This window comes from Ascidia mentula, chromosome 4 (assembly GCF_947561715.1).
Source record: "Ascidia mentula chromosome 4, kaAscMent1.1, whole genome shotgun sequence".
NCBI lineage: Eukaryota > Metazoa > Chordata > Ascidiacea > Phlebobranchia > Ascidiidae > Ascidia > Ascidia mentula.
Window position 1 is genome coordinate 6,042,326 of NC_138569.1, and position 12,767 is coordinate 6,055,092.

Below are 12,767 nucleotides of genomic sequence, written 5' to 3' on the forward strand. Positions count from 1 at the left end.
AAGTCCAAGTCATGACGCTCCACTCTGACGTCACGCATGTCCTATAACGAAACACCCAGATAGGGAAACATCGGCGAAGGCGCTCGACCCTTACACGAAACGGTAAACTTTATCGGCACTCGTCGCCTGGGTTGACTGAATTTGAATCCCGATTTGGTAAATAACAAAAAAAGTTTTGCGATGGGGACGGGCGACTTGGTAACAATAAGCCGAACCCAAGTTATCCTGACCACTATATTTTGTAAAACATTTCCAAACTATCTGCTAAATTAACACCGTCGGCGTGTGTAACAGAGATCTTGATTGTGCTTAGGTACATTCCAGTTCATCGGTTTATGATTGCGAGAGTGGTCTTTACCCGCCGAGCTCGTTGTCATGCCTCTCTAACCGACATCGGCGAATCAAATGTGGCCAACTCAGGAATTGTGATGATGATGCTGTATTTATCATTCATGATGCGCAGCAATGTACAATGCATTCAATCGCTTCCTTAATTTTAAAACAGTCAAGTCCAATCCTCAAATGATTGGGCGTTAACGATTCTTGACAGACCCGCATGGAATGGGTCGCTTTCCACCAAAACTGTTCAACTTCGACCAAACCCGCATCTGTGGGGAAGACGGTAAACCATTAGACTAGAATGATCATGTATCGTTTTCTCATAATGAAGTGAATAATATTATGTCGTAAAAGGTTCCCACCTTCGAATCTTATCTGCGCGATTACAACTACGCATGTTTAGGTTGTATAAACAGGTGTTGGCATTGCACGTCGATAATACCTGTTTGCATAAATTGGTACCTTTTGGCATTAGTGCCTAATGTTTACTTTGCAAAAGGCAACGACCACTTTTTAACTAAACTTGAAGCATTCATTAAAATGGATTGGAAAAAAAATTGTTCACAAATACTTCAATATCACTGACCTGAAACCATACAGGAAAGAAAGATAAAGGAATTAACAGATACGAGGCCACATCTCCAACCGGGTATCTCTCTTTCGGGAATTTAGCTAATAAAGCGTGTATTATAGCATCTGGTACCTGGTGAATCTTGTCAGATGCAAATGTGTCCAGTCCTTGAATTTTATTGAGCTCTGGAAAGCAAAATTGGCAAAACGTTTTGTTTTGGGGTCAAAGTTTATGCATTTTTAGCAAAGCGCAAATGCGATATTTCTGCATTTTAGGGGAAAAACACCCGAAAGACATTCTGATGCAGTTTAAACAGGGAATGGCCAATCAAAAGAAACAAAAATCGTCAATCAGACTTCTCAAATCACAAGTAATTGGAAATTTACACTTGGGACTCGATACACTTACTTCCTTTGAGAAAATCGTCGCCGTACGAGTTCCTAGTTTCAAAGTCTAATTGTTTCCAGCGCCTATTAATATCCTTTTCCAACTTAGCGGAATCAGCGATGGGAGTTTTGTAAGTTCCAGGCTCGATTACATGGACCGAAATGTTAAATGGCTCTAAATCAAATCTGCGTAAAAATACATCGTAGGCTATGTATTAGTTAAATTGTCTTCATGTGCATGTAGAAGTTCTTTCTTTAATATTTTATAAAATTCATCACTTGGTTTATCAGAAGTTCATATAAACTTTGCAGTTATTTTAAAGCCTGTCGAATCTCTGTTATAAAACATACAAAGGGTATGGAAAGTATGCTAAAATGTATTTAAATCAGTAAGCCTCTACAACAAGGCGAGTGTTTCATGCCATGACATGACAATGCACGATCTCCACACATGCGCAGGCCCTTACTTGGCGATCACAGCTATCGTATCGAAATCATTTTGGCAGACCTTTGTAATAATTTTACTTAAGCCACGAGACAAAATCCGATATTCTATATAGACAGAAGTTTGGTTTTAACTGAAGAAACTTACGATAACGCGTCGGAGAGACCTTCCACTGCGTACTTCGAAAAAGTGTAAGAGGATCCAAGAATCCCAACACGGCCACTGATGCTTGAAACGTTGACAATGCGACCTACAACAAAGATTCAAAGCATCTCCACCCTTATAAACGTTTGGGGATTGCCATAAAGCGGGGATTTTACAACTAAGTGGCAATTTTTAGGGTAATTACACAAATCGTACGACACCCAGGGTTATGTATGTAACTTTCGGTAAAATATACTAAAAAGAAATATAACGACATACAGAAAAGTGCTTTTCATGAATGAACATACCTTCATTGCCATTTTTGATTAAAGGCAAAAAATTGAGCGTCACATCTATAGCTCCAAACACATTAACCGAAAAAACTTTCTCCGCGTCCTCTTTCAACATCCACTCAAACGGAGCAAGAGACAAGCAAATACCCGCGTTGTTGACAAGCGCCCATAGAGCTACGCGAAATGATTACTTGATTACTCAAAGGTACCACATTCAAAGCAATATAAAACCCACACTAAATTATGAAATTTGAGTTTATTGACCCAAAATTGCCCCATGCTTAATACCTATCGCTTGGTCATGGCGTACTTTTGGCAAAATTGAATTTATAGTAGGCTTTTAGATACTTTCAGCTACTAAATATAGACATTACAACTTACCTCTACCATTTAAGTCATCTTTGACAAACTTAACTGCCCTGACGACATCATCGTGTTCGGTGATATCAAGTTTCAGCGCTTTCAGCTTAGAACTGCACTGTTGTTGCAATCCATCGACAGACTCTTGTTTCAAGCACCCAGCGTACACATGAACGCCCTGAAACAAATTGTTTAGTCTCAATTGTACAGTTCCAATTTTTTTCACCATTTCATCCAAGCGCTCTGCCAGCAGCCTCCCAAATCCACTGTCACATCCTACAGAAGAAATATATAGCTGATGAAAAATAGCACTAAGCTACAACAGCAAGACTTGCCTGTTATGAACACGGAACGTTTAGTGATGGCTTCAATCAGCAATTTCGATCTAAACTTTCTGTACATGAAAGCAGCGAAAAGCACTGCCACGACCAAGAACAACCACATTTCGAACCTATTTATACAGTATATTGCTTGGGTACAAAATAATCATCGGTGTTTTACTTAATATGTGCTGTTGTATAAGTAGCTCAAGGGTAACTTCTTTTTTAAGTTCGTTGTCCGTCTATATTATTGCATAGTTGTAGGCCGCTTTCCGCTGTTTAATCTTGAGCATGTACACTATTGAATGATGTCTAAATCATTTTGAAATCTATTGCAAATCAACAGTGATTTGAGCCTCAACTTATCCCTTCAAATACACAAAATAGTCACAACATGATCCTCATGACATGGCAGCGGATAAAGAGGCTTTCTGAAATCGTCGACTATGGCTTTAGACTTTGTGCTAACGTTGTTCCTGTGCATCAATGCGCAGCAGTTGTTTCACTCAATTTGCGTGGCGCACACACATGAAACCGTTGAATAAAGTGAAACGCCACGCCTGCATAATAATGCTAGTGAGGTGATTACCGATTTTCTGTATATTACTATTGCTTTAGCAGTGCAGGAAATTTTGGGCCGGTTTATTTGTTCTAGTCAATGTTATGAAATTAGCAGACGTTTCAAAATGCAGTCAGCTGATTTATTAGCAATCATGAAAAATCTATTTCGCCTGGACGGGCATCCTCAGTTTGATTGATAATAAATCAGCTGACAGCAACTTCCAAAAGAGCCATAATAATCAATGAGAGCTGCGTGTATACACCCTGTCTGCAGCTCTCATTGATTATTATGGCTCTTTTGCGCATATATGATGATTTGGGTGAAAGCCGAGCCGATAGCGCTATTGGATCCCAAACATTTGTTTTGGCCATAGTGCGCTCCACGTGGTTCGTCTGTGTTTATTGGTACCTAGTTTGGTACCCAACATATCGACGATTGACCGAAAGGTACCACAAAGTGGAAATCTGTGTGCCTGCTAGTCTACCAGCTAGCACAGTGCCACATCAACAGCTGCACTGATGAGACCTTACAGGTCGAAACAGTGCGTGTATACACACTGTCTGCAGCTCTCATTCAAACTTATGGTGGTTTCATAACATTGACTTAATATCAAAACAGAAAATTGGTGTCGCTGATTGAATACAATGCCAACCAGAGGGCTACATTCTGAAAAAATTAAGGAACCAGTCTTTATTTGATCAATTTAGGATATTTTGAATTCGCTCAATTGCTGCTTCCGTTTTTTGCACATTATGAGCGCGGAGCATTTAATCGCCTATTCGCTCACTGTGGTCGAACTATATGGAATAAATTCGATTCGCTTTCATATCCACTTCAAATAACGAACGAACACCATATGTTTTAGTTCTTTCCTATACAATTAATGTAAGTACGTTATTACATGACTACTTTCGTCGCATTGCTCCACACAATTGATCAATTAGGTGTGTGTTCGTCTCGCGGTAGAAATTTTGTCAATTTTTCTATGTCATTTTTCTTATCCTTCGTTCCGAAATCTTCGCTACTCTTTCTTTAAATTATCAACAAAATCAAACAGTTACAAAAAAACATGCAAGCATGTCCAAGTCATGACGCTCCACTCTGACGTCACGCATGTCCAATGCGAAATTCGTCGCCTGGGTTGACTGAAATTGAATCCCGATGTAGTGAAAAAAGAAAAATGTTGCGATGGGGACGGGTGACTTGGTAACAATAAGCCGAAAAGCTCGACCGAATTTTGTGCAAAAACCAATGCAGTTTATGCTGCTCTATGTGAAGTAACTAAAATTCAAGTCACAATCTTTGTACCTCACTTAGTTTCGGACCTAAGTTATCCTGATCATAATATTTTGTAAAACATTTCCGGACTATCTGCTAAATTTAAACCGTGGGAGTGTACAACAGAGGTCCTGGTTGTACTTAGGGTAAGCAATAGCTCATCGTTCTGAGATTGTGAGGGTGGTCTTTACCCGTCAAGCTCGTGTCAAGCCTTTCTAGCCGAAGAATTGTGATTTTATGCTGGATTTATATCCATGCTGTACATTGTACAATACTTTTAATCGCTTCCCTTTACAAATTAGTAGATAATTTCAAAACAGTCCAATTCAATCCTCGAATCATTGAGGGTTAACGATTCTTGACAGACCCGCATGGAATGGGTCGCTTTCCACCAAAACTGTTCAACTTCGACCAAACCCGCATCTGTGGGGAAGACGGTAAACCATTAGACTTGAATGACTTTGTATCGTTTTCTTATAGTGTGGTGAGTAATATTATGTCGTAAAAGGTTCCCACCTTCGATTCTTAACTGCGCGATTACAACTACGCATGTTTAGGTTGTATAAACAGGTGTTGGCATTGTACGTCGATAATACCTGTTTGCATAAATTGGTACATTTTGGCATTAGTGCCTAATGTTTACTTTGCAAAAGGCAACGACCCCTTTTTAACTAAACTTGAAGCATTCATGTAAATGGATTGTTTAAAAAATTGTTCACCAATAGTTCAATATCACTGACCTGAAACCACACAGGAAAGAAAGATACAGGAATTAACAGATACGAGGCCACATCTCCAACCGGGTATCTCTCTTTCGGGAATTTAGCAAATAAAGCTTGTATTATGGCATCTGGTACCTGGTAAATCTTGTCAGATGCAAATGTGTCCAGTCCTTTAATTTCATTGAGCTCTGGAAGGCAAAATTGGAAAAACTTTTTGTTTTGGGGTCAAAGTTTTTGTATGTTTAGCAAAGCGTAAATGCGATATTTCTGCATTTCAGAGGAAAAACACCCGAAAGACATTCTGATGCAGTTTAAACAGGGAATGGCCAATCAAAAGAAACAAAAATCGTCAATCAGACTTCTCAAATCACAAGTAATTGGAAATTTACACTTGGGACTCGACACACTTACTTCCTTGGAGAAAATCGTCGCCGTACGAGTTTCGAGTGTCAAAGTCTAATCGTTTCCAGCGCCTGTTGACATCCTCTTCAAACTTGGCGGAATCAGCGATGGGAGTTTTGTAAGGTCCAGGCTCGATTACATGGACCGAAATGTTAAATGGCTCTAAATCAAATCTGCGTAAAAATACATTGTAGGCTATATATTAGTTAAATTGTCTTCATGTATATGTAGAAGTTCTATCTGTATTGTTTTATAAAATTCATCACCTAGTTTATCCCAAGTTCACATAAACTTTGCAGTTATTTTAAAACCTGTCGAATCCCTGTTATAGAACATACAAAAGGTATGGAAAGTAGGCTAAAATGTATTTAAATCAGTAAGCCTCTATAATAAGGCGAGTGTTTCATGATATGGTATGACAATGCACGATCTCCACACATGCGCAGGCCCTTACTTGGCGATCACAGCCATCGTATCGAAATCATTTTGGCAGACCTTTGTAATAATTTTACTTCAAAATCCGATATTCTATATAGACAGAAGTTTTGTTTTAACTGAAGAAACTTACGATAACGCGTCGGAGAGACCTTCCACTGCGTACTTCGAAAAAGTGTAAGAGGATCCAACAAACCCAACACGGCCACTGATGCTTGAAACGTTGACAATGCGACCTACAACAAAGATTCAAAGCAACTTCACCCTTATAAACGTTTGGGGATTGCACTAAAGCGGGGATTTTACAACTAAGTGACAATTTTTAGGGTAATTACACAAATCGTACGACACCCAGGGTTATGTATGTAACTTTCGGGAAAATATACTAAAAGCAATATAACGACCTGCAGAAACGAGCTTTTCATAAATGAACATACCTTCATTGCCCTTTTTGATTAAAGGCAAAAAATTGAGCGTCACATCTATAGCTCCGAACACATTAACCGAAAACACTTTTTCCGCGTCCTCTTTCAACATCCACTCAAACGGAGCAAGAGACAAGCAAATACCCGCGTTGTTGACAAGCGCCCATAGAGCTACGTGAAATGATTACTTGATTACTCAAAGGTACCACATTCAAAGCAATATAAAACCCACACTAAATTATGAAATTTGAGTTTATTGACCCAAAATTGCCCCATACTTAATACCTATCGCTTGGTCATGGCGTACTTTTGGCAAAATTGAATTTATAGTAGGCTTTTAGATACTTTCAGCTACGACATTACAACTTACCTCTACCATTTAAATCATCTTTGACGAACTTAACTGCCCTGACGACATCATCGTGTTCGGTGATATCAAGTTTCAGCGCTTTCAGCTTGGAACTGCACTGTTGTTGCAATCCATCGACAGACTCTTGTTTCAAGCACCCAGCGTACACATGAACGCCCTGAAAATACAAAACTGTTTAGTCTCATTTGTACAGTTCCTTTTTTTCTCACCATTCCATCCAAGCGCTCTGCCAGCAGCCTTCCAAATCCACTGTCACATCCTACAGAAGAAATATATAGCTGATGAAAAATAGCACTAAGCTACAACAGCAAGACTTGCCTGTTATGAACACGGAACGTTTAGTGATGGCTTCAATAAACAATTTCGATCTAATGTTTCTGTAAATGAAAGCAGCGAAAACCACTGCCAAGACCAAGTACAACCACATTTCGAACTATCGCTTTAACACAAGAAGTTCGCCTACCTTTCAGTAACATGTGTAGTTACATTGTGTTAATCATTTGCTAGCCTTAACTTGTCTAGCTGGAGTATGGCTGGTGACCTTCAATTACAAACCAAGCGATTACCACTCTTGCGTGTTCGTGTAAAAAGACACGATTTTCGTGATAGAGCAAAACAATTCAGATCTCGAAAACGGATCAAATCATTTATTACTTCATTCGGTACCAAATCAATTGTTTGTTTCAAGCGAAAATCACAACAAACAATAAACTTCTTCCAAAAAAATATAATTACCATAACATGAGCTTAAACCTTTGTCTTCGCAATGTTTCTGGAGAATTTGCGACAGTTTATAAAAAGTGGTTTTTGATTGAGAGATGGAATGCGTGTTGGGCTTGTAATCCACACGCAGATGTTGCCGAGCAACAGGTATAGTCTATGCTGAACAACCAATAAGCTGAATCAGTGTAAAGCCGGTGACTGATGCAAAACGCAGTGGGGATAAGCAATACGTGTGCTCTGTACCACTTGTCTCAATATAACTATATTTATATCATTGCAATATTTTGGAGGAATAATAAAACATAGCTCATTTCTGTAGGAAGAAAGATATTTTAAAAGGGATTGAAAAAAATAAAGAACCAATATATGCAGGGTTGCAAAGTGCTTATTTTTATGCACATTATCGCGATTCTATCGCTGGACATTAGCAACCCCTCCCAAACTCGGCCAATGTGACTAAACATGATCCATACTGGGTCATCGAAAAACAACGTGCTTAGTTTTGGTGAAAGCAAAATATCTATTATCGGGTCACTTGTCACAATTTGCCTTAACGGCGTCTGAGGGTACCATCTATAAAAATACCATTATGTTTTATCATATGGTTAGCAAGTTTCATTGACGATATCATTAAAGGCGATGCCCTACAAGGGGTCGCATATAAATTTCTTGTTCAGACCGGGGTTGCTGAACATGTTGGTTTGAGAAGTATTTCTACATACCATGCCATTACCACCTTGAACCCAAAGTTCAGGTAAGCTAAAGCGGCTTGCTGGTTACTGCACGCATAACTTTAAGTGCAGCCATGCGTAGTATGAATCAGCAGCATCACTGGAGCAGCCCGAAGCACGCACATGAAACCGTTGATTAATGCAAAATGTAACTTAAAGTTTATACAGTAATGTCATTGCCTTTAGATATTGTGCATGTAACAATAACCTTAAAGTACAATTTCTTCAATGCGCTGTCGGTCTCTGGTCAATACCTATAATGCACCAGCAAGTACGTCGGTAGCAAAGTTGCTAACAGATAAATCCACATAACTTCAACTGTATAGATTCACCTTCTTGACTTCAGAGACATAGCGCATTTGTTACGACTGAGCTGCAAACAACGTTTGAAGGTATGTTCAACTTGTGAAGGCGCTCGACCCTTACACGAAACAATAAATTTTTTTGCATTTGTCGCCTGGGTTGACTGAAATTGAATCCCGATGTGGTAAAAAAAGAAAAAAAGAAAACCAATGCAGTTTATGCTACTGTGTGTGAAATAACTAAATTTCAAGTCAAAATTTTTTTAACTCACTTAGTTGCGAACCTAAGGGCAACGCACGAAAAAGTTTAAATCGGTAAATATATTTTAAAATCGGCATATGTATTGCGATCGGAGTTTCAATATTCGCCGATCGGAATTTCAATATTCACCGATCAGGATTTCAATATTCGCCGATCGTAGTTTCAGTATTCGCCGATCGGAATTTCAATTAGGTAAGCACTAGCTCATCGTTTTGAGATTGTGAGGGTGGTCTTTACCAATGAGGCTCGTGTCAGTATCATGTGTTTCTAACTGACATTTACATAATTAAATGTAGCCAACTGTAGAATTGTAATTGTGATGCTACATTTAATAATTGATGTTGCACACTAACAGTGGGTTTAATTGCTTCCCTCCACAAATGACTAGATTATTTCAAAACAGTCAAGTTCAATCCTCGAATGATTGCATTAACGTTTTTTGACAGACTCGCATGGAATGATCGGAACGTTTGATTGCAATGATTAGAATACTATCTTTGTCTTTTCTATTGTGTTTAATCCACTCCAAAAATTTTCGCACCTTCAAATACAAAGGAAACACCCTATAGCTCTGCGCGCAGCAAGCATATGAATGTCTTTGACGCAAACTTTTGAAACGTTCAATTACAAAAAAATTTTGATCGGTGGCATGTGGTTGGTCAAAACAAGAAGGAAAGAAATGCCTGTGCAGTTAACCAATTATGGAGCTGAAGATCCGACAAAGTAACAAAGTCGTAGTTTTTGAACCGTGTAAGACATGCATTTTATTCGTTGCGTAACCCCGCTCCCTGTATGTAACTTTTGACCAATATTTTTGTTTGTCTCGTGTTTTAACTTCAGTTCTGTCGCCTTCGTACTGACTTTGACTTCTATACATTGACCAGCGCACAACTATTTCGTTCATATGTGTTTGTTTATCCACCGCCGTGCAAGTCATTATGTTTTTCAACAAACTAACAATAATTCCAAACAATGTTTGCAATACCCAGAGTGACGCCTTCAAGTCACTTTGCAAAATTTATTTGGTTTCGAGCAATTAGGGTTTGATAACACTGATCAATACACAATAATTTTTCCGTTGTGCTCAAGTTACTGCTGTCGGGCGTGTGCTCGATCCGTTTATGTAATGTTGCAATAATTTCAATTTCCGTTTAGTGAGGAAAGTAATTAACGATGTTCGTTCGCTTCCACCCCCCTCAAATACTACTTGGTCTTCACGGCTTCAGCTGGAAGAGGCAACTCTACACCACCAAGCTTTCGCAAAATTTTCATCAACTTTGCCTGCATGAATACAATGTTACACGGTTAAATGTCTTATAGCGGCATTACATATGACCCTGGAACAGTATAGGATATGGGCCCAAAACCCAATAGGAGCTTTGTTAAAAAGTCCCATAAACTTTAAGCTCATTATACGGAACTATCTCAGAAACTTTAGTTTCAGGCTGAAATCTGTCAGTCTTGGTAAATTAGACAAATATATTTCGCTTTGTTAAAAGCATCATCCATGTCTATAAAAAATCAAAACAACAATTAGGTTAAAATAAAAAGTCACGATGTGGAAATCGACTTTTTTATCACCTGCATCCACACGGGGAGAAATAACATCGGCCAGTAAAGATATTTTCCATCATATCCGGCCACGTATTTCTCTTGAGGGTGTTTGGCGAGCAGGGCATGTACCATGGCGTCAGTTACCAGATGAAACTTTGTGGACGCCTGTTTGGCCACAGCGGTTGTGTTGGAGATTTCTATTGAGCACAAATTTATTCGTATTTATTGTTGGATATTTTTTCTAGCTAATCAGTTTTACCTTAATTTGTTATGGAATGAATGATGTGCTTTTTAGCTCAACCAATTTGTACAAAAATACAAAAAAATTCGCATGAAAATAAATCACTGGCACTCTATACCTCTTGAGCACAACGAGCCTTAACCATTATATACACATAACTTGTACCAAATCTAAGGCCGGGTCCACACTCACGCTTTACGCCGGCGGATTCTTTGTTTATTTCATTATACGCCAGCGTGCGGGCGTACGCTCGGGACATTAAAACAGACAAAGAATCCGAGTGTGGACCCGGCCTAAGACGCCAGCAGAGCGAAACAACATTTTTCCTTACTTTCTTCGAAAAATTTCATGCCGTAACTTTTCTTTGTGGTCTCATCTAACTCGTTCCAGCAGTCAGTGATTCTTCTTTTAAGCAATTCTTCATCGCACATTGTTGTCCTGAAAAACGACGGCTCGATAGCATGGGCGGTGATGTTGAATGGTTCCATCTCAAAGCTGAAAATGAACATATTTTTTTGTACTATAAATGCCAGCAAGAGCTGCAATTTTATATTTTAGAATCGGAAAGTGGACGTCAAGTTTATCAAAAAAATGGCACCAAAATATTTGAAATGAAACCACACTTTTTTAGATTGTTACAACTGTATGTAATATCTTACGTGAGACCGTCGGTGAATCCTTCTGCTGCAAACTTCGACATGGGGTACGCTCCGCACAAAAGAGCTATTCTTCCCGCCATGCTGGTAACGTTGACAATTCGACCTGAAGAAGTTCAAGTAATTGCATTAGTTTGCATGCGAGTTGACTTTGGGATAAATTCTTGTGGATGTTATGTCATTCATGATTAGAAACAATGTATATACAAAGCAAGTTTGTATGAAACCCCCAGCGGTCGGATATATAGGCCCCAAACTTGAGATACAACTGTTTCAGCAAACCTTCTTTTCCTCTCTTGATTAGGGGCAAAAACTTCTGAGTTACGTCAACGACTCCCAACACATTCACAGCAAAAGTTTTTTCGAAGTGTTCCTTGACACTCCACTCAAATGGAGCAAAATTCAAACATATCCCAGCGTTGTTAACAATAGCCCACAAAGCTGCAACAAGTAGGTGTCTTAATATGAAAATATCAAAGTTTTCCAATAAAGAATTGCGAATTATAGCCTATGTTATTTTTATTAATAACAGCTATATTTTTATTAAGGCAGTGATTAGTTTTTTTAAAAAACCTATATGTTGTAAACATAATCTTTGACTGTTGCTACACACGGCAAGTTATAAATGTTACAAAACTAAATGCAAATCTATTCATGTTTATACAGTGTAAAATGCTTTTCAATTGACAACAACCTTTTCCGTTCAGGGCATTCTCCACAAATTTCGCAGCTCTTTTGACATCATCAGTTTTTGTGACGTCGACTTGAACAGCTTTCAGTTTGGAACTGCACTCTTCCATTAACGATTTCACCGAATCTTCCATCAGGCAGCCAGCATACACATTTACTCCCTAAAAACGACAGTGATTACTTACTTAAATATGGGCTCAGCATAAAATATACAGTATGCATACCAACATGTCCAATTTCTTGGCAAGAGCCAAACCGAAGCCGCTGTCACAACCTGCAAAAGGTCTTGTTGGTTAAAGCTCATAATCCTGTCAAATTTTTTTGACATTCAGTTAAAGCAAAAGGATTCAATACATCTTTTAGCCTCAGTAAAACATAAAAAACTAGAGTATACGTAGATTTTGACCGGGTGACAACGGCTTATAAGTTAGTTAACGCCACTTACCAGTAATGAAAACATGGCGATTTTTTATTCTATCAATGCGAAGTCTGCGTCGGTAGCCTTTGAAAACAAATACTATGAGCAAAGTTGCTAACAGATAAATCCACATGACTT

General features: G+C 38.7%; 3 protein-coding genes across 3 annotated transcripts; all 3 read right to left on the reverse strand.

Moving 5' to 3' along the window:
- Positions 1 to 533: 533 nt before the first annotated feature.
- LOC145897895 (short-chain dehydrogenase/reductase family 9C member 7-like) lies at positions 534 to 2,982 on the reverse strand. Its single transcript, XM_082986351.1, has 7 exons — positions 2,874 to 2,982; positions 2,560 to 2,814; positions 2,194 to 2,352; positions 1,889 to 1,991; positions 1,319 to 1,482; positions 926 to 1,095; positions 534 to 608 (listed from the first exon to the last, which is right to left on the reverse strand). The coding sequence occupies exons 1-7, from the start codon at positions 2,980 to 2,982 to the stop codon at positions 534 to 536; spliced, it is 1,035 nt and encodes a 344-aa protein (XP_082842477.1).
- Positions 2,983 to 5,046: 2,064 nt separating this feature from the next.
- On the reverse strand, positions 5,047 to 7,479 carry LOC145897896 (dehydrogenase/reductase SDR family member 9-like). The gene is made up of 8 exons (XM_082986352.1): positions 7,371 to 7,479; positions 7,262 to 7,311; positions 7,053 to 7,209; positions 6,695 to 6,853; positions 6,391 to 6,493; positions 5,832 to 5,995; positions 5,439 to 5,608; positions 5,047 to 5,121 (listed from the first exon to the last, which is right to left on the reverse strand). The coding sequence occupies exons 1-8, from the start codon at positions 7,477 to 7,479 to the stop codon at positions 5,047 to 5,049; spliced, it is 987 nt and encodes a 328-aa protein (XP_082842478.1).
- Positions 7,480 to 10,273: 2,794 nt separating this feature from the next.
- LOC145897897 (retinol dehydrogenase 16-like) lies at positions 10,274 to 12,762 on the reverse strand. The gene is made up of 8 exons (XM_082986353.1): positions 12,657 to 12,762; positions 12,436 to 12,485; positions 12,216 to 12,372; positions 11,804 to 11,962; positions 11,525 to 11,627; positions 11,197 to 11,360; positions 10,652 to 10,821; positions 10,274 to 10,351 (listed from the first exon to the last, which is right to left on the reverse strand). The coding sequence occupies exons 1-8, from the start codon at positions 12,760 to 12,762 to the stop codon at positions 10,274 to 10,276; spliced, it is 987 nt and encodes a 328-aa protein (XP_082842479.1).
- Between the last annotated feature and the right edge of the window lie 5 nt (positions 12,763 to 12,767).

Coding starts and splice junctions, on each gene's coding strand:
- LOC145897895 (XM_082986351.1), bottom strand. CDS start 2,982: ATGTGGTTGTTCTTGGTCGTGGCAGTGCTTTTCGCTGCTTTCATGTAC. Junction 2,353..2,559: donor AGATGACTTAAATGGTAGAG/GTAAGTTGTAAT, acceptor CATTTCGCGTAG/CTCTATGGGCGCTTGTCAAC. Junction 1,096..1,318: donor CGACGATTTTCTCAAAGGAA/GTAAGTGTATCG, acceptor TTTGCTTTCCAG/AGCTCAATAAAATTCAAGGA.
- LOC145897896 (XM_082986352.1), bottom strand. CDS start 7,479: ATGTGGTTGTACTTGGTCTTGGCAGTGGTTTTCGCTGCTTTCATTTAC. Junction 6,494..6,694: donor AATCAAAAAGGGCAATGAAG/GTATGTTCATTT, acceptor TCTTTGTTGTAG/GTCGCATTGTCAACGTTTCA. Junction 5,609..5,831: donor CGACGATTTTCTCCAAGGAA/GTAAGTGTGTCG, acceptor TTTGCCTTCCAG/AGCTCAATGAAATTAAAGGA.
- LOC145897897 (XM_082986353.1), bottom strand. CDS start 12,762: ATGTGGATTTATCTGTTAGCAACTTTGCTCATAGTATTTGTTTTCAAA. Junction 12,373..12,435: donor CCAAGAAATTGGACATGTTG/GTATGCATACTG, acceptor TGTCGTTTTTAG/GGAGTAAATGTGTATGCTGG. Junction 11,628..11,803: donor AATCAAGAGAGGAAAAGAAG/GTTTGCTGAAAC, acceptor GAACTTCTTCAG/GTCGAATTGTCAACGTTACC.